The sequence below is a fragment of the Crotalus tigris genome, unplaced genomic scaffold, assembly GCF_016545835.1.
Source record: "Crotalus tigris isolate CLP2741 ecotype Arizona unplaced genomic scaffold, ASM1654583v1 scf7180000023718.2468807, whole genome shotgun sequence".
In the NCBI taxonomy this organism is placed as follows: domain Eukaryota; kingdom Metazoa; phylum Chordata; class Lepidosauria; order Squamata; family Viperidae; genus Crotalus; species Crotalus tigris.
In genome coordinates, this window is record NW_024100137.1 from 1,076,743 (window position 1) to 1,100,642 (window position 23,900).

Below are 23,900 nucleotides of genomic sequence, written 5' to 3' on the forward strand. Positions count from 1 at the left end.
ATGTTATTTTAGATTTAGTATGCTACTTGGTTTTAATGGAGCCAGGGCGGCGCAGTGGTTAGAATGCAGTACTGCAGGCTAACTCATTGCTCACTCCTGGAGTTCAATTCCGAACTCAAGGTTGAATTAACTTTCCATCCTTCTGAGGTCGGTAAATGAGGGCCCAGATTATTGGGGGCAGTATGCTGACTCTGTAAAGCGCTTAGACAGGGCTGTAAAGCACTGTGAAGCGGTATATAAGTTTAAGTGCTATTGCTAATCCAACTGAAATTTCATGTACATAGTGAAAATAGTTAAGATCCTAATAGTGTGCAAAAATGATCATATATACAATTGTTATCAATAAAAAAGCAAGTAGCTAAGGATCGACTTTTAAGAGATAGACACCCCCCTCCCAAAGCCTAACAAACAAACTTCATTATTCTTTGAAAGCAAGGATGACAACCTATAATCCTGCAATTGTTATTGGACTACAGCTACTGTCAAATGTGATTGTTGGTCAGGCCGAACTAGTCTTACAGGGTCTGGGGTTTAAGACTATCTGGCTATATTAAACAGATAAGTAATTGAGAAACTTCCAGGTGTGCTTTTTAGCTCTCAGAAGTTATCCAGATGCCAGAGTGACCTATGTAAGCTAAGCATCAACTGATGAGCCTCTTTACTAATACATATGGGAATTAGTGGTAATTATGTTAGTCACTTTAAAACAATGTACTTGTTAAACCCAGAGCAGCATTTAAATAAATTTCTTCCTTTGGATTTTTTTTTTTATCTAAAGTTGGAGAGACGTATGCTCATTACTTTCCGCTACCTCTATGTTAATAAGAAAGAAAGTGGACATGATGTTGTAGTGCTCAAACATTCCTCTGGAGTTAAAGTGACAGTGAAAGACATCGCCCGCCCAACTAAACCGATGGTCTGCTTCACCTATATTGAGCTCAACCCTCATAAAATAATGGTGAGCCTTTTCAAAACATACTGGTTCCCTATGAGCATTAAATCCAAATATCAGTGACATACGTTAAGCAAAATTATATCTGATATATTTCTTCTTTCTTAGGCAACTTTGAGAGCTGGTCAGGATTGCAGAGACAGCAGTCTTTCTTTCTTCGTAGAGACCGGTTTGTTTGCTGGAAAGCCAGCTCTTCAGGCAAAATTTAAGTACCCTAAGGTTCCTGAGAAAGTGAATTATGTTATAGATCAGTAAGTAAATGTTTCTGATGATCTAATGCTGTATGCCACAGCAGCTGAGGTGTGCATGTGTGCTTAAATGAGCCTGAATCCTTCACAACAAAAAGGTGACTTTGCTTTAATCAAATGTGTGTTTCAAACTAGTTCTGGTATCCAAGTCTGGGCAATATTAGAAATTGATCTGTGAATAAATTTGCATTTATCTCATTTTTTAAGAAGAATAGCCTTCAAAAAATAGCTAGTTTTTTCCCCCTGATAAGATCAACAATTATATTTGATGGAGGCAGATCAGAATTATGGAGTACACTACTCCTTCTCTATGAGTATTACTCATACATTTATTTCTATTAACAAAATAGCTAATTTTATTACACCTGATCAACATGAATAAATGAATTGGTTCCTCAACCAAGTACTCCTTCTCAAAGGCAGCTATCTTTAAATAACTAGATTGGTTAAGGAAGGAAAGAGTATTGGCCATTTTATTTGATGTTTTCAAACTATCTATATAACCTATTGCTGTATGAATCTATATTTTGGGGGGGAAGATTCCCTATAAATGCATTTCCACTGCCACTCTATCACCCATGCAGGCAATAGAATAACAAATGTCAAAGCTAAACGCAAATCAGGCTGCTAACTGTTCTTGCCCAAATCAATCTTTAAATATCATCCACCTGCTTTGCAGACTAAATATGATATATTGTGGATTATGAAGTTTGTTCTGAGGGTTGTTTTCTTAGATACAGAATGTCCTTCCTATATCCCTTAAATTGTGTGTCATTTTCTGTCTTTGTCAAGAATTCTTGCAGTACTCCCTGGAATTGCCTACCAAGGAGGCTTCACTCACAAAATCCAAAAGAACTCTCCTAAAGAAATTTCAATAGTTATGGCTCTAAAACGTTCAAGCGAGTGTATCATGGTCATGAAATTGCCAGAAGTGAGTTACACATTTTTTAGACAACTGGGGGTTTTTTTTGTTTGTTTGTTTAAAAACCAGTCAGTTGTACATTTACTTGTTCATTCTAATCAGCTTTGGTGGGATTCTGAAAACAGCTGCTCTATAGCCGTGTAAAAATAGGAAGACTCACAGGAGAATGTTATTGCCATTTTGAGGGTTAGTTTTTGGCCTGCCAGATGTGTTGCTGAATTCTTCCTATGTATACAGTAAGGCCAGTAAGATCTGGCTGTCCAATCAGTCAAGGTAAAGCAATGAGAGAAGGAAATTGATTAGGACTAGTATACTGTCAAACTGTATCTATAAAGTAAATAAAAACAGAATCTTTGTGCCTCATTGAAAATGCACTGGGAAAAATAACTAAAGGTATCAGCTCTACTTATTTTTTTTTGTTTTCATATTTTTTTCCAGGATCTCCTCTACAATGACAGATGCACACTTCCATTTTCAGTGCCAATGGATCCCAAAGTCCAAACTTCAAAAATCTCTGAAATTCCAAAATTGCTTCTTGCTAGTCGGAATGGTCAGCAGTTTTGCTATGTACTTATTATAATTTCTGAACAAACTTGTGGACCTTTCAGTGATGTTGAATATCAGTTCCTATAATTCCCTGCCAAATGATTAGTAATCAGAGCTGATGGGATTTAACACCATATGAAGGTTCACAGGATTCCTTCCTCTACTTCAACTATTTAAAAATATATCATATTATAAAATTAATTTGATTTATTTAAATTCATTTGAATATGTAGAGAAAGCCATATCAACTTAAGATCTAAATTTTATTCCTAGCTCAAATAAAAGGCATATGTATAATTTGTATATAAGAGTATACCGCAAAGTGTTTCATAGCCGATGTGGAGCAATCACTTTAAATCTTATTTCACAAATAATTTAAAACCCAACCAGTCTAAAAATTCATCACTTACTTTAACTTAACCTGTGAGAATGCAAAGAAAATATTAAAATGAGCTGAAAATAAATCTCCCTTTAAAAATATCTGCAGATTCCTACATTAGGTTTCTGTAATCACAAATGTAAAGTTATTTTCTCAAAGTTCTAAAATACAATTTATTAGCTGCTTCTCTAAATAGTCAAAATATTAGAAGCTTAATTCTTCTCTCATTGCGTTTTTACTTGCTGTTATCAGGTGTTTGTGTAGTAGAAGGCAAAAAAATTATAAGCTTCAGCAATCAACTCATTACAAGAGGATTGCCTGACAACTGTTTTATAAATGTATTGGGAGATTGTACATGTCGCAAAAACCTGATGGTGCTGATGAAATACGAAACAGAAGCAAATAACAGTCTTCTAATTGAAATCCATACACATGACATGTAAGTAATTTCCAGTGCATTTTTAATAATCTAGCCTGAACTCAGGATAAGAGAAAATATAATTTCTAAATTATCAGAAAAGAATCATTCTATTATAAATTTTGTAAGTTTTGTGAAAACTTACACAATTTTATTCAATATTTGAGCAAATGAAATATAACTAAGTCAAAGCAATAACCCAAACTATAACAACTGCAATAAAAATGAAATCTCAACATTAGACAGTAGAATAAATCATGCATAGTAAGGATGAGGGTAATAATAAGAGCATCGGCTGCATTAGAAAATTAGAAAACACTTGTGTTACTGGAAGAGAAGAATAACCAGAAGAGTGTTTTGTGTTAAAAAAAAAAGTCAGATTTTTCTCTGAAAATCAAGAATCCAGCTTTGAGGGAGATGGATGGTTCAGAAATGTGAACAATAAATACACAAATGAAAGTTTCAAGATTAGGTTTGGCAGGAACTGTGAAGGAGGATATTCTGTGCTGTGCTTGCAGATAAAAATTCTGTTACCTCTAAACAACCAGCATTTTTCAGCCATTAATTAGGATTTTAGATATTGAGAAACTTGTTATAATTGGCTATTTTAAATGGTATGTCTCTTTATGCCTGATAAAATAAACTTTTATAAGAGAATAAGATAATGTTCAATATTAACTCACTTACTAATGTAAACATATTGATCAAAAACTCATAAATTTTGCACTCAGCAGCTAACTTTTTTTTATGTTTTCTGTTTCTACAAGCCTATGTACCATGAAGTCGCGTAATGGTGAGCTCATTGTAGAAGTAAACGGCACTAGGCTACAGGATGGAGTTCTCCCTCGTAAACTCCAACGTACGTAAAGAAAATAATCTTAATCATCAGTTAATGTAACAACTGAAGAGTTTGCTTTAAAAAAACACCAAAGAAACTAAATTCATTGCAAAGAAATAGAAAATAATGATATAGCATAAATAGAGGAGAAAAACTGAATTTAAAAACAAGTATTGATTGATTCTGGATTTAGAAATAGTCCTTCAATTATGTGTTCCCCATACATAAAGGTAGAATTGTTTATATTTTCTGACTCTAAAATATATTAGAGGGGTAGTTTAATGATCAGGAATGTTCAGAAGGGAATGGGAGAAGAAACGAAGAACAGTAGTCCCTGGACAAATTTTATTTGAGGGAAATTCCATCTATTATCCCTCTTGGTGGAATCATCAATTTAACTTTCATTTCACTTTTTACCCTGACAGATTTGCCTCTTCAATTTAAGAAAACAGTAAACGAAGTGGACTTTAGCATGCCCTTAGCTGGATTAGAAAAAGTGACCTACAAAGGAGATGGTGCCATGGTATTTTTTATTATTATATATTGCTGTCATTATTACAGAATATTTAAAGTTGTAGCATGTTAAATGATAAGAACATACAGGAATGAGTCTTGCTCCTTTAGAGATTAATTAAGTTATTGATGTGCTTAGGAGAACAGCACTTGAATCATATAAGATTTTGAAATAAATTGTTCTGAGGAATCCAGTTTAAACTTCTGGGGGGGGGGGGGGAATGAACAAAGACAATTTGAAATCCACTCAAATTATGTTTGAGGTTACATCTCTTTTCATGCTTGTTGTAAACAAAACCCCATTTTTTTTCTCTTTTTGTGAAGTTTGAAGTTAATACCTTGATAGTAAATTCATGTGGTCTCTGTGGATGGTATGGATCAGAAGCAAGAAAGTTCCGGAGACCAAGTGGCCACTTAGCTAAAGATGAAGTGAGCTTTGTTCAGTCCTGGGTGGTCCCTGATGCATGTGGTGGAGGTAAGTAGACTCTGATGGTTTGCTTTAATAGTCACCAACAATCTGATCCAGATTTTTCCTTGCCTGGCTCAGCATTTTGACATCACTGTTAGCAACTGGATTGAACCATCACTTTAATTTCCTATAATGGTTCAGAAAAGAGTAGCCAATGACTGCTAGGAATTAGTATTGCCCCAAAGTTGATCATTGTATACCTGTAGAATAAATTGTTTGGAATAAATTCATTCAAATCACATACCTTCAAAGCTAATAAGCATGAACATGATGCTTTAACAAATGCTACTTTGAGAAATGAAGCTGTAGAGCTCCTAGTTTCCTTTAGAAGGTTTAAAAGAAACCTATGTTGTTCTCTTGTAGACTGTAAACTGCGACACACAACAGTAAGACATGAGAATCCAATCCTAATGGGCCAAGAAAATCAACAGTGTGCAACCAATCTTCCTGTCGTACGCTGTGCTGAAGGCTGCTCAGCCACCAGTACTACCAAAACCTTAGCTAGCTTCCATTGTGTGCCTGCTGGTAAGTTCATGTAATGTTTACTTACAGTATTTCAGATATTCTTATAACCTGTAATATATAGGCAGACACACTAGATGATTCACTTAAGAAGTATTTTCTGGGAATTTTCTGCAGTCTCTTGGTTTTCAAATATTTTGTTCTTAGAGAGGAGCACCACAGAGCTTGATTTTATTGGGTCATTCAGAATACTATAAACATTTTGTTTGCTCAGTTGTGGGATTTATCTCTTCCCACTGTTACTTCTATGTGGAGAAGAAAGAGCCTTAAAAAAAAAAGTGTTCTGAACGGTACAACAGCCATAAAATTTTAAAAGAATCTTAATGTTTTTAACATTTTGTCTTAATAATTGATTTAAAGTGGGCTTGACTGTTACCTGTTTTCTATGATCATGATACCCCTATATAGATACCTACTGGACTGCAGTCCAGTCTTAACTCATAAATATTTAGAAATATCTCCTATTTATTATGAATAGGCTTAAATACTAAACAGGAAATATGCTCTGCTGTTCTAATTGAGCTCATTATCTTGGCATAAAGGACAGGGTCAAATTAGATTTGACTATTTGCTTGCATAAATTTAGGGAATATGCATATCTGAGCAAGCCGATTTATCCTCTGGATTATGGAAAGTGAGATTGAGGGGAAAAAATTATCCCCTTTCCCTGCTGCAGTCCCAACTGAAAGTCTCTTTCTCAACTTTTCCAACACAATAGCTTGAGGAAAATTATTCTTGCCAAGACTGGGGTGGGCTTTAATAGGGGTGAGGGAGTTTTCTTTGGCCTTGCAGAAAAAAATATTCTTTGTCTTGCACCAAGTTTCTTCCTTTAATGATTTCACTCTTTTTTCCTCTTCCTCCAGGAACAACCTTGCCTACTGACCTGACCGTGCTGGCTGAAAAGTCTGAAGATTTGGTAGACTTAGTTGAATCTCACACATCCTGCTCTTGTGAACAGGAGCGATGTGTTGCATGATCCTTCAACTGAGCAGACTCAGTGCATGTTCTCTTGTTCTCTGCTGTGGGGGCTGATATGTCAATTCTAAGCTACTACACAGTTGTTAATTAAATTATTTTAAGAAGCCTACTGTACCCTCTTAAAGAATCCAATTCTTCCTACAGTAAATCTAAGCCTTATTCCAATATAACAAAGTCAACTCTAAATGAAACAGATAATTTTCTAATAAACACTTGCATTCCAAAAGAAAAATAAAGTGATGGCTTCTTTATTTCATTAGCGAAGTGCAATAAAAGGTTGTGATTGGTAGAGCAAAAATGATTGGATATTTGGATAATAGGAAGTGCTTTTTAAAATTATATATTACTGCTAGAATTTTCATTATAATTTCTGTTTTAAATAAATACTTTCACGCTCAGTGAAAAATGTATGTTTCTCACATCATTGAGAAATACTATATGGTAAATTTCTCACAAGCTATACATGTTAACAGAGAAAGAATAATATTCAAATTTATAGAGTTAAATTACTTGGAGTAAGATAAGCAGACTGAACTACCTTCAATTATAATGCCCATAAAGCCTCCATGCTACATAAGTTAATACATTTTGTTAACTCATTCACATATCTATTCCCCAAAAAAAATACCGTAAATGCCAGCGTATAAGACGACTTCCGCGAGCGCTGAAATCGGCGCCAAAGATGGGGGTCGTCTTATACGCCGAGTCGTCTTATACGCCGGAAATACTGGTAGTTTCCGGCGTATAAGACGACGTTCTAGGAATGCGGCCCGGCTATAAAGACGGGGGTTGTCTTATACGCCGGGTCGCCTTGTACGCCAGCATTTACGGTATTTATCTTGATTTAAACCCTCTTCCCAATTACCAGGATGTCTTTATTTGTTTTAAAATCACAAATTGAAAAATCAAGCCTTCAATGGCATAAAATAATATAGTAATACCGGTATATCCATCCTATCCAGAATCAGTAAAAGGAAAAAGAACTAAGTTTGTGTGAGTGTGTGTGTGTGTGTGTGTGTGCGCGCGCACATGCAAACACACACACACACCCATGTGATTATGTTTTCATAAACAAATCTGACCATTCAATAGCCCATATTTGAGCAGAGATGACAATGGCAGTTTCAAAGTAGGGTGAATGGTGGAGATACCATTTTAATGGAGTAGAAGCTGATCCAGTGTTTACCTTTCTTCAAATTAATGTACTGTAATGAGATCCATGTTCTCCACTGTAGTCTTGGCTCCATGATCTAGTGAGATTGTTACTCCAATCCAGAGGTATTATTCTATATTTTTTAGATCATGGTGTGTGGAATGGGAGCAGAAGAGCCATTTTTAGGTAGCATTTCTCAGTAGTGCTCATCAGTACCCATAATAAAATTGTTGCCATCTAGATGGACAAATATTGCCTCTAATAGTTCAGTATGACAAAGGGTGCAGGATGGAGTGAGTTTGCAAATGTATTGACATAGGCTCCTACTGCTTCATCATCCTACCTGCTCTATTCCAGCCTATGGCTGTCCTTGTTAAAGGCACAAGGACAAAACCCCTTTTGAGAAAATAGGCTGGAGACTCAAAAGAAAACAAACCCCTTTTAATATGGGTAACCAACCTGCCAAATAGTCCAGAAACAAAAGCAACAAACACAATCCAAATGGAGGAAATTGTCCACATGAAACCATACAAAGGAGAGAAGTAGTCACTGGCAAGACTAACAGAACATGATCCCATGAAATACTTTGAAACTGTTGCCTTCAGCAACCAGCACCGCCCACACCTTCTCTTTTTATAAAGCAGACCCAAGGCATTGCCTCTCAGTGCCTTCTCCTCCTCCCCTGGAGTTGTCGTATTGGCTGCTGCTGATCTGCTCTCGCTAATTGCCTGTGTCTACGAGCATCAATCATGATGTCCATCAGGTGTGAATCCTCCAAGTCTGACTCATTCTCCCCACACAACTGAGCTTCATCAGGAACACGACTGGAGGGTCCAGGCTCTTCATCAAACCATGAGTCTTATAATTCATCAGAGCCTCCCTCTGACCCCGATGGCCCTTCAAATGCCTCCTCCACCTCCTCCTCAGATTCCCCAGACTCAGCTGTTGGGAACACAGGCTGGCACAGAATCACGACAATCTAGAAGTCCAATACTTCTACAGATTGGTCCATTGTTGGAAATAAGGAATCTACATAATAATTAAACCAGTGTGGTATTAATTGAATAGAAGAGCCTGTGCATGAGCAAAATGTCTGATCTCATAGCCCAAACCAAATTGGTCATAGTAGGTAGAGCTATATGATCAAAAGAAAAAGAATATGCCCACACGAGCTTCAAGTGGCCATTGGGATCCAAGTAAATCACAGGTCTAATCAATTCTTTTCCAACCACCTCACTGAAGTGACACAAATAGATAGTATGACAGCATTTGTATTGGGAAAAGACAGCTCCTTTTTAACAGCAGACCAAGCACACTACCTCTATATCAGGCTGCAAATGACTTAGAGTTGATGATAAAAAGTCAACAAGTTATCCTCACGGCTTGGTTAGAAGGATATAAAAAAATTAACCATATGCCTTAAAGTAGTATAAGTAGGTTTGCATTTGTCTGATTGTGTGAAACAACAACTACAACCCTGAGGAGTTGCAATGAAAGAGGATTTATGAAACTATATGAAACTTTTTTCTTTAAGCATCTATGAAGTGAAGGCGACATCAGCCAAAGCTTAAGAACTGGGGTAAGGGAATGGGTGAGAAGAGCAGGGAAGGATTAGGCAAGAATTATAGGAACACAGACCTTTACTGCTGCCAATAGAAAGAATATTTCTGTGTAATTTACAATGCTCCACAGCTAAATCAGTTATACTTTCAAATCTCACACCAAGATGGCAGCATGTGAACATAACAATCTAGAGTTGATTGTAAAGAGGTGCAAGGAGACTGTAGGCAAGTATCCTCAGAAGCAATGAGAATCAAACAGCTGCTGATGAGGAACTTTCTGCTCACTGCTGCTGTTATATCAACTGAGCTGCCGTTCTACCTCTTGGCGTTGCAGAGGTCATCATTTCCTGAGAGGAAGAACAATTGAAAGATCTACATTTGCCAGGCAGATCTAGATTCAATTAACCTGACCTACATGTGTTCAAGCTCACTACTTTATTATATTCTGTCTATTATACAGGAATATTATACAGTTCTGAATCTTTTGCAACTGTGCAAGGACTTAAGGCCACCTCCTGTAATGGCTCAGCTCCTAAAGCCACATTTGAGGCATATGTCTGGACAATAAATCTCTTTGATGGGTCTGGAGAAGGAGCTATTTGGTAAAGAGCTGTTCTGGAAAGAACTGTTGGTGGTGCAAGGATTAGAATGCAGTATTTTGCAGGCTAACTCTGCCAATAGTCTGGAGTTGGATCCTGACAAGGCTCAAGGTTGTGTCAGCCTTCCAAGGTTGGATTATTGGGGGCAATATGTTGACATTGTAAACTGCCCAGAGAGTGCTGTAAAGTATTGTGGAGTAATATATAAGTTGAAGTGCTATTGCTATTTAACTTTTCAAATGTAGATTGCTCTCTTTCTGTTCAAATGTCAAATTTCACTTTCTTTTTCAGCAATTGAGTGAGAGGCTTAACTTTATGTGCAAAGTTAGGAGTGAATTACCTTTAAAAATTAGCAAAGCCTGCTGAACCTGTTTTGCATTATAGAGGATTGTCAGGCGAGTACTGCGTGCACCTTCTGGGGATCCCATCTGTGGAAATATTTTAACCCAGAAAGCCTAACTGCTTCAAGTCAAATGCACATTTCTCCAACTTAGGAAATAGGTGATTTTCCTATGGTCTGTGCAAGACCTCTCATACATGGTGTTTATAAACTTTCTCATCCTCTGAGCAAATCAGGATATCCTCCAAATAAATCACTACAAATATGTCAAATACATCAGAAAAAAAATTGGTTCATAAATTTAGAAAACTCTGCTCCACAGTTGAAATACTAGCGTCATATTGCAGCACTAGTCATGCAAAAATGATCTGCGATCTAGTGAAGGAGTGGATCCAATTGTAGTTGCAGTGGTACTCAGTATAGTGAAACTTCATTTGGCACACCTCAATATATCAAATTTTGAATATAATAGTTGCAAATAACAATGATACAAATAATGATGGATAATGATGTTATTGTACAAATGATATAAATCACAATGACTTGCTAGCTTAACAGTTACTTGTGAATAAAACACACCTTTTCCACATTTAGTTTCTTAAAACAAGATTTTACTATCTCAGTATGACTGCAAGAATTCCAATTGGCCAATCTCTTTCCCCTGTGTGAATGCAAATATCACAGGAAAATTATGTAACACAAATGAAGTTTTGGGATGATTATGAAGTATGGATTTTTGCATTTATTATCCTCTTTTTTTCTCCAATCCGATTGAAACGAGCAGATGCATCGACTACAGAATCCAGTTCCCTTCGTGTTCGATCATAAAGAAAAAAAAAAAATTTAGAGAATCTTTTTCACCAGGGGTGTACTGTATGCATGTATATCTGTGAAATACAGAGAACACGCCTACTTTGAAACAAGCAAAACTTGTGACTTCCTCAAGAGGATTCTTCTTCTTAAAAAAATTAAAATGGGGAAGTCACTATTTCTTTCTTGACTCATTTTTTTCGCCCCATATACTGGACGGAAGACAGCATCAGCGCTAATCACGAAGACGGACGCCTCGATCGACGCTAGGGGGCGCTCACAGCCCCTACAATCGAACAACCCAGATCCCCTCCCTCTCTGAGCAGCGCCAAGTTCCCACCTTCCTAGCCAGCCGGCAGCCAAGCAGGTTCTTCCCCAGCAGGGAAGGGCAGGGCGACCGAAGCGGAGGGCAGAGGAGCGCGTTGGGGACGCTGTTAGAGAAGCCGATCCGACCCGGCGCGCCCTGGTCATGAAGAGCTCGGGAGGGGGCGGGGAGGCGCGTCTCTTGACCGCGATCCTCTTCGCCCTGCACTTGCGGTTGGGTGCCGGCGCGTGCCCGTGTCAGGATCCCGCGCTTTGCAAGCCTATCTCAAGCCCCAGAGACTTTGAGGTGAGCTCCCCGACCCCGCCCTCCACCCCCTCTCTCTCCTGGAGGGGGCGGGGGGAAAGCGTTATGCGAAGCCCACAGATCGGGCGGACTGGCTCGCTCAGTCGGTCCTCGATGAAGGTGGAAGTTTACGAGACTTTTGACCTTTGGCTGGGGAAAGTTAAGAACGCGTGGCCCGCGCGCGACCGTGGGAGCCAGTGAGGCTCCCCTTCAGATCCCAAATATCTTTGTTCGCTGTGGATGCAAATACTTCCTTAGCCAGCCTCTTCTGTCTAACACAGGGGTCCTCAAACTTGGTCACTTTAAGACTTGTGGACTTCAACTCCCAGAATTCCCCAGCCAACCACTGGCTGGGGAATTCTGGTAGTTGAAGTCCCCAAGTCTTAAATTGGCCAAGTTTGAGGACCCTTGGTCTAACATACTAGCCTTCTCCCTTTTAATGGATCTTAGACTACACGAACTGTGTGCGGCTGAGGATTTTCCCGTGATTGGTTGTCCAGTCCAAGAAAAATGGATCACTGTTGGAATGGATCGATGCCCTGTGTTCACGCGGGAAGAAAAAACGGAGGTGTCTTCTAGCCTAAGCCTTAAGGGGTAACTCGTCTCTTTTTCAGTTTCCTGGTGCTTCAGTGAAACTCTAGGACAGTGGTTGCAAAATGAAAGCAAAGGGTGACTAATCTGAAAATAACTGGCAAATATTCACAATTGCCAGAAATTACTGGAGAGGGGAGAGATCTGGCTCTCAGCCTCTGCTTTGCAGGGTGCCACAGGGCTGAAACCTTTTCCTGCTCCTGTTTATCATCTACAGTATGTGAAACAGCTGGGTGATGTGATCCATCAGCAGAGGTTGAAATGCCATCATTACGCTGATGACGCTCCATTGTATATCTGTGCTCTGAGCCACGTGGGTAATGCATAATTGAGCTGCTTTCCTAGAGCCTGGAGGCTGTGAAAGTCTGGCTGGCGAAGAAGTCCCTTGGGTTTTACCCTCAAAAGAACAAATGGCTGTGGTTTTTGAGCCCCCCCCCATATCTAGTGAATTTCCATCAGTGACTCTGAATGGGTGTTAACACTCCCCAAGGCAGAGTTTCTGTACAACCTGGGGGTTCTCCTCAAAGAACAGATGGCAGCTATGGCTAAAAAGGGGTTTTTTGTGCCACAATTACATTTTGTGCAGCAGTTGTACCCATTCTTAGACTGAGAAGCATTGCTCATGCTCACTTGTACTTTAGTCACTGGACTATTGCAACATGTTTTACATGAGACTGACCTTGAAGAGTGTTTGGAAGCTCCAGCTGGTCCTGAATGCCACGGCCCAGAGAGTAGTAGGCCCTCACAGTATGCCCACATAATGTTGCTGCTTTGTGAGGTGTACTGGCTCCTGGTGGGCTTCCAGATGCAATTTGAGGTTCTGGTTGTCAATTTTCCAAGTCCTGCATAGCACGAAGCTAGGTTACTTGTGGGACTGCCTCTCCCTGATGATCCCATCAGAAAGGGTAGAGAGAGCATCCTCCAGGTCCCATCAATGAAGCTGTGTTACTTGCTAGATCCTTGGAAAGCGTCTTTTCTATCATGGTATTGTTGTATGGAAAAACTTCTTCCAGAGATATGGATAGCCCCAACCCTGCTGGCCTTCTATACGATAAAGACCTGGGTATTCTTCCAGGGGATTGGGATATTAATGGAGTTCTGATGTGGGTGCAGGTCTATCTGTTTACCATGATGAGAGTTTGGGGGGGGGGGGCCTCAGGTGCTACTGCTATTTATTTTTTACACTGTTTTTGCTATTATAGGTTCTGTTTGTTGTATTTATTTACTATTCAGAGTGCTTTGGGAGAGAGGCAAGCTTGACATATAAGTAAGTAAATAAGTAAATAAATCCATCCCAATTTGAAGAAAGAAAAGAGAAATTACATATTTTGGCTGAACTGGAAAAGCCAAGCAGGATCATGTCTGATTAATACTTGAATGGGAGCTCACCAGGAAGTAGCAGGGCTGTAGGATAGACTGGGAAATAGGAAAAAAGAAAACACACCAGAATGTGGCAGTGGCAAGCTATTTTGTGGCTAAGAGAACTACACAGACATTAAGAGATGTGTTGGACTCATGAAGGAGGCTTTATTTTTTAACATAAACACTGTGCAGTTGACAATAGCTTCCGTATCCCTATCAGGATTTTTTCTAGTCAGTTAACATATCCTGCTTCTTCTGGCATTTTGTAGGAATCTGTCTTTAAACCATCACCAGGATGCATAAGACAAGTAGAGGGGCTTTCATAAAAGAAAATATCACACAGCCAAGATACACAGTCTGCCTAACATTTTCTAAAGCCTTTATTGTACAAACCTAAATTACAATGGCCACTTAAATAAACTGAAAGACAGGATACTATATAAATATATAGGTAGTCCTTGACTTATAACTACAATTGACCACTACAATTGGCTTTTTTTCCCCCTGGAAAATGGCAAGGAATGTTGCAAAACATGATTAATGACAATAGGATGTTGCAACAGGTAGCAAGTGCCTGAAATCATGTGATTATGGGAATGGCATAGAAATGATAATTTTGAGGACAGATTGTAAGTAACATTTTTTTGAGTCTGTTGTAACTTTGAACGGTTGTTAAGAAATAGGTTGTAAATAGAGGACTATCTGTAATGTTAATGATTTTAGAAAGCTTACAGCTTGTTAAAAGACGGCATATAACCATTTTTATAGTTAGGAAAACTTTGAATTTTAATCTTTTTAATATATCTGAATCAGTAAATACAAGCAGAAAAAATAACAGTTATGAAAGCATTTATTATACAAGAGACTTGTAGGGACTTAAAGACTTAAAGTCACTTCTTTATTAATTGGGAGAAGGAATCTTTATGTATATTTTTATGCAGAAAAATGCATGAGTCGGTCTAGGGGAGGTTTTTTATTGAACTGAGAATTTCTAAATTCCAAAGTATCAGAACGTATACTAAGCAAATAACTTTTAGGCCTTTTCCCCAATCTGGTGCCCTTTGAATATGTTGGACTTTGGATGGAAAATTATGGGAATTGGTTCAACATGCAAAAAAAAAAAAAAAATCAGGTTGGAGAAAGTTTTTTTTTCTTCCCCTAGTCCTAATTAAAATAGTTTTCTTTATCAGCTAAATCAGTTAAAGGACAGTGATGAAAGTGACACTTTTTTTTTTACTGTTCCTCTGTAGGTCTTTGTATTTGATGTTGGTGGGAAGACATGGAAAAATTATAATTGGTCACTAATTACAACAGTGGCCACGTTTGGAAAATATGACCCTGAGCTTATGTGTTATGCTCATTCAAAAGGCTCCAGAGTAGTACTGAAAGGTAAGTTCTAATCAGGATAATGGTTTTTTTGCACCTTGTCTTTATGTCTTTTCTCATATGTAGCACCCACTGAGCTTAATTAAATCTATATTAAGTGTGCGCAAGAATTCAGCTTTAATCATTGTGTAACACTCTAGCCCAGGGATAGGCAACCTTGGTTCTTTATGACTTGTGGACTTCAACTCCCAGAATTCCTGAGCCAGCATGGCATCGCCAGACTCAGGATAAAATAATGTTTTCTATTCAGTCCAATCACTTTTAGCACAAAAGAATTCTAGATAAGCTGAAAATAGTTTAATAGGCATGTGTTTCAAAATATTTAGAGTGTTCTGAATGCTCTATCACAGACATAACCTCATGTATGCATCCCAATGGCCACATGATCAAAATTTGGGTTCTTGGCAACGGCTCATATTTAAGATGGTTGCAGTGTCCCGGGATCATGTGATCCCCTTTTGTGACCTTCTGACAAGCAAAGTTAATAGAAGCCGGATTCATTTAACAACAGTGTCATCAACTTAACAACTGCAGTGATTCACTTAAAACTGTGGCAAGAAAGGTCATAAAATGGAGTGAAATTCACTTAACAAATGTCTCACAACAACATAAATTTTGGTCGCAAGTCAAGGACTACCGGTAAAACTTCATTGGAATAAATATCAGTTTCATTGTTAAACTAATTATATTCATATTTAACTCCATTACATTTATGTTGACAAAAGAACAACTCTATGGGCCCTTTTTGATATATATAAAATTCAGAGAATTGGGGCCTTCTTTCACTGCTTTTCCTAATAAAACAAAGTGGAACATTATGCTTTTCAAAAACAAACAAATCATGTTTAATATAACGTATTTTGGTCATTCAGCTTTACTTACTAATTGTTAGGAAAACACTGACATCCTAATTACTGGTTAACCAGATTATATAACAATTGGAAACAAGAATTCAGACTGCTAAAAAGATCATACTGATTGTTAAAGCATATTAACCAGACTTTCACAAAATAAATTCATTCACAAGGCTCCAATTACAACAAGGAAATAAATTTGAACAATAGTCACTTATGTCCAAAATCAACCTCTTTAAAATGGAGGTGGTCAGTTTCTTTGATTATCATGTGAAATGGAGACTTGGCCCTTTAGCCTTGGCAGAAAAAGTAAATATGTTGTCCTAACCAGGAAGTTATTTCTCAAAGCCTACTGATTTTGTTCTGGTCAGCCTTCCCCAGTCAACCCATCTATGTAAGTATTAGATTTGTAGCATGGTTGAGCGCTGTGGACCAGTTCATCTGGAATGAATCCACATGAAATGATTACTAAATCCAGTTTGTGATAATGTTCTTACATAATGAAATTTCTCTGCTAGATTTTTCTCATACACTGTTTTTAAGACAAGCCAGTATTACTTTTAACACTAAACAGTATTCAAATAATGAGTTTATCCACATAAATGTCACCAGCAAAGCAGAATAGAAAGCACAGCAGAAAAAGTATATAAATCCCAATCCATGAGTACACAAAAGCTGAACAATTTATTGTATGGCTATTATTATTTTGGTATCTTAAGCAACATCTGAAGCACTTAGGACCTTGGTGTTCCTTGTTTCAGTTTCTCTTTCATGTAATGAATTTCTAGTCCTCTCTTCATGCTCATGCTTATGGGCTCTTTTTAAAGCTATGTGATGAATAAAATTCAGCAGATATTTATTCCTGTGATCTGCCCTGATATGCTGATTAAGGCTTTTTTTTTAAAAAAAAATCATACTTAATATATGAAAGATTGGTATAAATCTTTTACAACCTGGCCCTTCTCTTCTGAAGAGATATGGGTCTTCAAAGGTGACTTTTCAATACCTAAATCCATGGACAAGGATAATCATGTAGATTTTCCTTCCTCATGGGAATTCTCCTTTCTAGAAGTAATTTTGCAAAAGCAAAAAGTGATTTAAAATCATCACTTGATTATTTTTAATGGCGTTATCAAATAGGGGTTCAGATCTACTTGTGAAATGTATAGAGATCATGATTTGTACTGTTGCTGGGCATTTACTATTATGCTTGGCAACTTTGCTTCAAATGAGAAATTTTGTACAAACAGGAATCTTCCATTTGCAAGCAGAAAGTACAACTGCAAAAGCAGAAATATATATCAGTAATAATATGCATATCAGTAGCTTGGCTATTGGTGGGGACACTTGCCCAACTTCCTTTCTGTTCTCAGAAAAGCATGATGGTAAAGAGTTCCACTGCAAGGCTACCTCACCATGACAAACAGACAGAATTATTTTAATTGCTTGCCTTCCTTTTGCTCTGGGGGATGGGAAGAGGATTTATCTGCACAAAAATGGGCGGGGTTGCCATACGCTATGAATGAATGAATGGACAGGGGTAGAGTTATGCATCTAATTGCTACCAGTATTGACTGAGACCTCTCTGTGCATTACTGGTCAGTAGCTTCAGTATTGCAAAATAGCAGAACAAAACTGAAATTGTCAGAACAGAATATACTTCGAAGATATTAAGATAAGGATGATGCTGATTTCAGAATATTTGTATTGCCTTAATAATGCAGCAATTTGGCAAATCATCACCATTTTTATTTCAGGAGACATATCTGTGAAGAAAATTATTGATCCTGCGGTTAGAGCAGCCTGGATAAATCAGCAGGTAGATCTGGCCAGAACACAGTATATGGACGGAATCAATCTTGACATTGAGCAAGAGATTAACCCATTGTCAGAGGAATATTATGCATTAACAGCTTTGGTTAAAGAAACCGCAGATGCTTTTCACAAAGAAATTCCAGGATCCCAGGTAAAAATAGAACAGTGACTCTTCTCACCTGGATATGATTCACACATGCTTGTTATCACTCCTAAGTCCTTATATGGCACAAGCCCAGGCTATTATTTGATCTCTGATTATTTCTCCTCACCCCACCAGAATTAACAGGAATGCCATGTTCCATGTTTTGTCTACTATGTAATGTCATTTTCCTGGACATGGGGGTCTTACCTTCTCTATTACAGCTATACACTGTACAGCAACACCCTCTTCAAGTTCCAGATGACGTGGACCCTGCTAGCCTTTCAGAAAAAAATAGTTCTCCTGCAGTTCCCCTAGGAATTTTGTCCATTTGCCATTAGATGCATTTTAGTTTTGGTTTCTAAGGAAAAACTTGTCCAATGTTTTATGTTATAGTATGGTGCCAGTGAAATTCCTTGGCTTCATTATAGTGTTTGAGCCTGTTCCACTGCACTTTAGCATTCCTATGGTTTCTGTGCAGACCTATGATTTATATTGCTAGTGTAGGATCAACACTTGGTTGATCCATAAAAAGTGGACCCTGCACATGTGGAAAAACACTAGGAATGAAAGAGAGAGAGAGAGAGAGATGGCTATATTTCTTTCATACACAGGTAACTTTTGATGTGGCTTGGTCTCCTGAATGTATAGATAGAAGATGTTACAACTATACTGGGATTGCTGACTCCTGTGATTTTGTGTTTGTGATGTCTTATGATGAGCAGAGTCAAGTGTGGTCACACTGCATAGCAAGAGCCAATGCTCCATATAACCAAACCTTAGCAGGTATGCTATAAAACAAGAGAAAATGTTGGAAGTCCTACAAAAAACCTACAATATCTGCAGTATTTCAAATTTGAAGAACATAAAGTATGTTTAGTTAGAGCATTTTATTCTGCTCTGTGGTAAAAATAGTCCCTAGGTAGTTTACAAAATCCAGAAATTAACCAGTCTGTGCTGTGTATACAATTAATCAATAATTAAAGCTAGTTTTTTTAAAATAGCAATTATATCTGTAGTCTTTAGAGATTTAATTGTCATTACTATATCTGAAGGGATCTAAACATACTATTTAAAAAAAAAAAATTGAGAGTAAATAAGGTAAAAGCGAAATATAATATCTATTCTTCAAAATGACGGGTTCTTGATTCTCTGTGAGCTTGGTTGTTTTTTTGTCTCGCAGATGTTTCATTAACCGAATTAGGTAACATCATCAATGCTAGTCCTACAATTTGTAGCTAGAGCTACAAATATTCTCCTTTTCTAGAATCTTCAAAATATTTGCTGAGAATTACATTGAGGGCAATTTAACATAGGAGATACCTGATTGGATTGGATGGGAGAGCTTACTTGGCTTTCATTGCAAAAGATAACCTCAGTTAGTTTGATTAATTAGCAATAATCTTGATCATGTACTTTTTCTAATGCTATGTACTATTACTTCTTACATTCTCATGAAAGCAAAATAAATAGTAAGAAAAATTAAAAATGTTTGTCTAGAAAGAGTGGACCACATCTGAGAGATCTGAAGGTTTAATTGTATCTTGAATGTTTACCTCAGTAGCCTTTGTTTGCTTGATGATGCAAATGTAAGTATAGGTATGGAAATGTATAAGAACAAAAAAAGCATGTGGATAAATTCTGAATTTTATATTAAATTAGGTTATGATAATTACATTTTCATGGGCATTAACCAAAAGAAGTTGGTGATGGGAGTTCCATGGTATGGCTATGATTATACTTGTCAAAATTTATCAAAGGTAAGAGAAAAACGGATGACTTGTTTATCTTTATCAACTGTGGCATTTACTTTACCTGAACAATAATCCTTCTTAAAGTGTTAATACAGTTCCATAATAAAAGATGTATTTTTTTCAGACTCATGAGTGCATCCTTGAAAAAATCCCTTTCCGGGGAGCTCCATGTAGCGATGCAGCAGGACGTCAGGTTCCTTATAAAACAATAATGACTCAAGTGAATAGTTCTCTTTCTGGGATTCTGTGGGATGAGGAACAAAAAGCACCATATTTGGAATATAAGGTAAGTTGTGTATTTATTTGGAACGTTATTTTAATTCATTTACTGCATCAAACATATAAGATAGCTATGTTGATTCATTGATGGGGGAAAAAAATCACCAAATAAAAGTATTGCATTAATTTTACTAGGACCAATATAACAAATTCATAAGAAAACTTCAAATCAAATCCAGTGGCAATATGTATAGAAATTAAAGAGCTTACAATAAAGGAAAGAAAGGGTAAGGGTAAAAGTAAGGGTAAGGGGAGGGGAGAGAAAGGAAGGGAAAACATGAAGGAAATGATATGAGTTGGGGACTGAATCCAAATTATTCAGCTTCATTAAACTCACTTGGTGATCTTGTCAAATAATTTGAAATATGTTTAGCGATTATATATTTTCATATTTCATGCAGAAAGGTGGCTAGTGATTTGAAGGGCTGAAGTGAAAAGAACATCAGTTAATATATTTGTTAATATTTTTGCTGTTACATTCTTTTGTCTTACAGGATTCACATGGTGGTTTTCATCAAGTATGGTTTGATGATCCCAGGAGTATTTCTCTGAAAACTGCCTATGTGAAAAAATATGGCCTGAGGGGTATCGGAATGTGGAATGCAAATTGTCTTGAATATTCTGGGAGTGTTGAAACACAACAAGAGACAGAAGAAATGTGGGATGCCTTGTTGCCAAAATAATATTTCTGTGTACACTGCCATTTTAAATTTAATCCTGTTTTAACTACGCACCATTTGAGTTTTAATTATACTGTATACACTTAATCTATTCTTGTCAACAAATAAAAGTTGCAGAATATATTCAGACCCCCTTTACTTTTGTCAGTTTTGTTATGCTGCAGCCTGATTCTACAGTTATTGAAATTCATTTTTTTCTTATTAATATACACTTAGTACCCCATAATGACAATGAAAACAGAATTTTAGAAATGTCTATAAATTTATTAAAAAGAAAAAACTGAAATATCCCATTGGCATAAGGATTCAGACCCTTCACTCAGTATTTTGTTGAAGCATCTTTGGAAGCAATTATAGCCTTAAGTCTTTTGGGGTATGATGCAACATGTTTTGCACACCTGGACTGGGGGATTTTTTGTCATTCTTCCTTGGAAGTCCTCTCAAGTTCAGTCAGATTGGATGGAGACCATTGATGGTCCCTCCAGAGATGTTCTATAGGATTTAAGACAGGGCTCTGGCTGGGCCATTCTAGGACATTCACAGAGTTGTCCCTAAGTTGTCTTGGCAGTGGGATCATTGTCATGTTGGAAAATAAACCTTCAGCCCAGTCTGAGCACTGTGGAACAGCTTTTTATTGAGGATATCGCTGTACTTCGCTCCATTCAGCTTTCCTTCAATCCTGACCATTCTCCCAGTCCCTGCTGAAAAACACCCACACAGCATGATGCTTTATTGTTGGGATGGTACTAAGCAGGTGATGAGCAGTGCCTGGTTTTGTCCAGACATAATGTTTAGAATTGAAACCAAACAGTTCAATCTTGGTTTCATCAGACCAGAGAATCTTGTTCCTCACAGTCTGAGAGTCCTTCAGGTGTTTTCTTGCAAACTCCAAGCCGGCTTTCATGTGTTTTGCACTGAGGAGAGGCTTCCATCTAGTCATGCTGCCATAAAGCCCAGATCAGTGGAGGGTTGCAACAATGGTTTACCTTCTGGAACTCTGTCCCATCTCCACACAGGAATTCTGGAACTCAGAGTGTCCATCGGGTTCTTGGTCACCTCTCTTACTAAGGCCCTTCTCCCCCAATTGCTCAGTTTGACCAGGCAATCAGCTCTTGGAAGAGTCCTGGTTGTGCCAAACATCTTCTATTTAAGAATTATGGAGGCACTGTGCTCTTAGGAACCTGCAGTGCAGCAGAAATTTTATTGTAGCTTTCCCCAGATCTGTGCTTTGCAATAAAGTACATAAAGTATTAACAAATTTTGTGAGGCCTTCTATAGAGAGGTGTGTGCCTTTCCAAATCATGTCCAATCAATTTAATTTACCACAGGTGAGCTCCAAACAAGGTGGAGAAACATGTCAGTAATGATCAAATGGGAGGCACCGGAGCTAAATTTCAAGAGTTGTTGCAAAGGGCCTAATACACTTACAGACATTTCTAAAATTCTGTTTTCACTTTGTCATTATGGGTACTGAGTGTAGATAAATGAGAAAAATAATGAATTCCAACAATTGTAGAAACAGGCTGCCGTATAACAAAATTGACAAAAGTGAAGAGGGTCTGAATACTTTCTGAATGCACTGTAAATTTAACTTTCTTACATTTGTTTGGTTTCTTCCATCCAACTAGTTTGGGTTATTATAGCCAATCCATATTCTGGTTGATTAATATAACCCAAGAATTATGAAAGCCCTAAAAATAATTGAATACCTTTGAATAATTGATTTCTTTTTTCTAATAACAAGTGTTCTTTTATCATCATCTTCCATCTCCAGCCTAAAGTTATAGCAGAACTGAAGTGCTCCTGAAGTGCTTCCTAATTTAAGCAGATTTCTAATCCAAACAACCCAGATGTGACATGAGGGAGAAGACTGAATAACAAGCACCCGAAGTGTGATGGGAGACATAAATAATGTCAAAAATCCTTTCATTGATCTTTATTTGGCCATCAGTATTGTATTCTCAAAGGCCTGATTTCTACTATCCTGAAAGAAAACTCAACTCTCTGAATCCAGAAGGGTCTCCCAGCTAGACAAGCCCCAAACTAGATCAAAAGGAAGAGTGGCCTAATTTCTATAGATGCCTTATGGGGTGTTTTAAACAGCTCTTTGATGTATTCCTTTTAGTAGCTATTGAGTATATCATATTAGCAGTCAAATGAAAATAGTAAGCAGAGGACATTGCTCAGAGGCCATTTAGAGTCTATCATCATCTGTTTTGTTTTTTTTTTTAACTCAGGTGATAAACTGAAAGATTGGAGTGGCATAACATGAAAGCTTTTCTTTGAACAGATATACAAAATGGAAGGGAGAGAAGAATATTAATGGTTAATATACTTCTTTATGCCTTCAAGTTAGTATGGATTCTGACAACTAAATGCTCAAGCAGGGGGTTTCCTGCTTGAACAGGGGGTTGGACTAGTAGAAGACATCCAAGGTTCCTTTCAACTCTGTTGTTCTGTTCTGTTTTATTCTCTGTATGAAGTCTATGCAGGGTTGTTTGGTTTTTTTTTTTTTTTTTTTACATTTGCCATAAGTGACTTGTCTTTGCCTTCTTTCTGTGGCTGAGAGAGAGTGACTGGCCCAAGGTCACTCAGCTGGCTTTGTGCCCAAGGCGGGGTTAGGACTCAGTCTCCCATTTTCTAGCCTTGTGCCTTAACCATTACACCAAATCGACTTTCATTTATTATATAGTAATAATTAAATGAACAAAAATGTTGTGTTGTAGTTCCTCTCAATGCCTTCTTTTGTATATAGTAAGCTTATATTGTATTATAATGCAATATAATTATTGTATTATAATATTATATATTGTTTTATAAAATTGCATTTTAACTGAAGTACTTGATTGTATTCAATTTAATCTGAAATAGAGCTTTTCTCTAAGTTTAAAGTTATATATCCTTAGAAAGCAAAAGAAAGAAAGGTGCTATTTGGTGCAAATGAAGTTCACATAAGAAAAAAAACTATATACAATTTTCTGCATTGTTACAACCAAAAAATTTGCAAGATTTCTTGTTTTATATAAGAATAGAAAACAGAGAATGTCTGGTTAATAATACTTTCCATGAAAATGATAGTTAAGATAATTATTTTTCCGTCACGTGAAGGTGATTGAATTCTAACCATAGATACCTAAACCTCTGAATTACATAAAGTATTAACAAATTTTGATTCTTATGT

The 23,900-nt window shown here is 37.3% G+C and overlaps 2 protein-coding genes across 2 annotated transcripts in view; both read left to right on the forward strand.

Annotated features, from left to right (window-relative positions):
- LOC120297890 (vitellogenin-2-like) overlaps positions 1-7,017 on the forward strand; it is a 28,848-nt gene extending 21,831 nt beyond the window's left edge. The window contains exons 25-34 of the mRNA XM_039321040.1: positions 779-958; positions 1,061-1,203; positions 1,993-2,131; positions 2,561-2,672; positions 3,300-3,486; positions 4,233-4,324; positions 4,729-4,826; positions 5,141-5,291; positions 5,649-5,810; positions 6,671-7,017. Coding sequence (XP_039176974.1) covers positions 779-958; positions 1,061-1,203; positions 1,993-2,131; positions 2,561-2,672; positions 3,300-3,486; positions 4,233-4,324; positions 4,729-4,826; positions 5,141-5,291; positions 5,649-5,810; positions 6,671-6,783 — 1,377 coding nt within the window. The 3' untranslated portion in view covers positions 6,784-7,017. The remainder of the gene's footprint in view (positions 1-778; positions 959-1,060; positions 1,204-1,992; positions 2,132-2,560; positions 2,673-3,299; positions 3,487-4,232; positions 4,325-4,728; positions 4,827-5,140; positions 5,292-5,648; positions 5,811-6,670) is intronic.
- A 4,580-nt stretch (positions 7,018-11,597) lies between these two features.
- LOC120297862 (di-N-acetylchitobiase-like) lies at positions 11,598-23,891 on the forward strand. The gene is made up of 7 exons (XM_039320987.1): positions 11,598-11,859; positions 15,060-15,198; positions 17,807-18,015; positions 18,621-18,792; positions 19,669-19,766; positions 19,885-20,046; positions 20,534-23,891. The coding sequence occupies exons 1-7, from the start codon at positions 11,719-11,721 to the stop codon at positions 20,720-20,722; spliced, it is 1,110 nt and encodes a 369-aa protein (XP_039176921.1). The 5' UTR covers positions 11,598-11,718; the 3' UTR covers positions 20,723-23,891.
- The last annotated feature ends 9 nt before the right edge of the window (positions 23,892-23,900 follow it).

Excerpts from the sequence above, each read along its gene's own strand:
- LOC120297862 (XM_039320987.1), top strand. The coding sequence starts at position 11,719 with ATGAAGAGCTCGGGAGGGGGCGGGGAGGCGCGTCTCTTGACCGCGATC. Across the intron at positions 19,767-19,884 it reads CTTGTCAAAATTTATCAAAG|ACTCATGAGTGCATCCTTGA; the intron begins GTAAGAGAAAAA and ends TATTTTTTTCAG. Across the intron at positions 20,047-20,533 it reads CACCATATTTGGAATATAAG|GATTCACATGGTGGTTTTCA; the intron begins GTAAGTTGTGTA and ends TTTGTCTTACAG.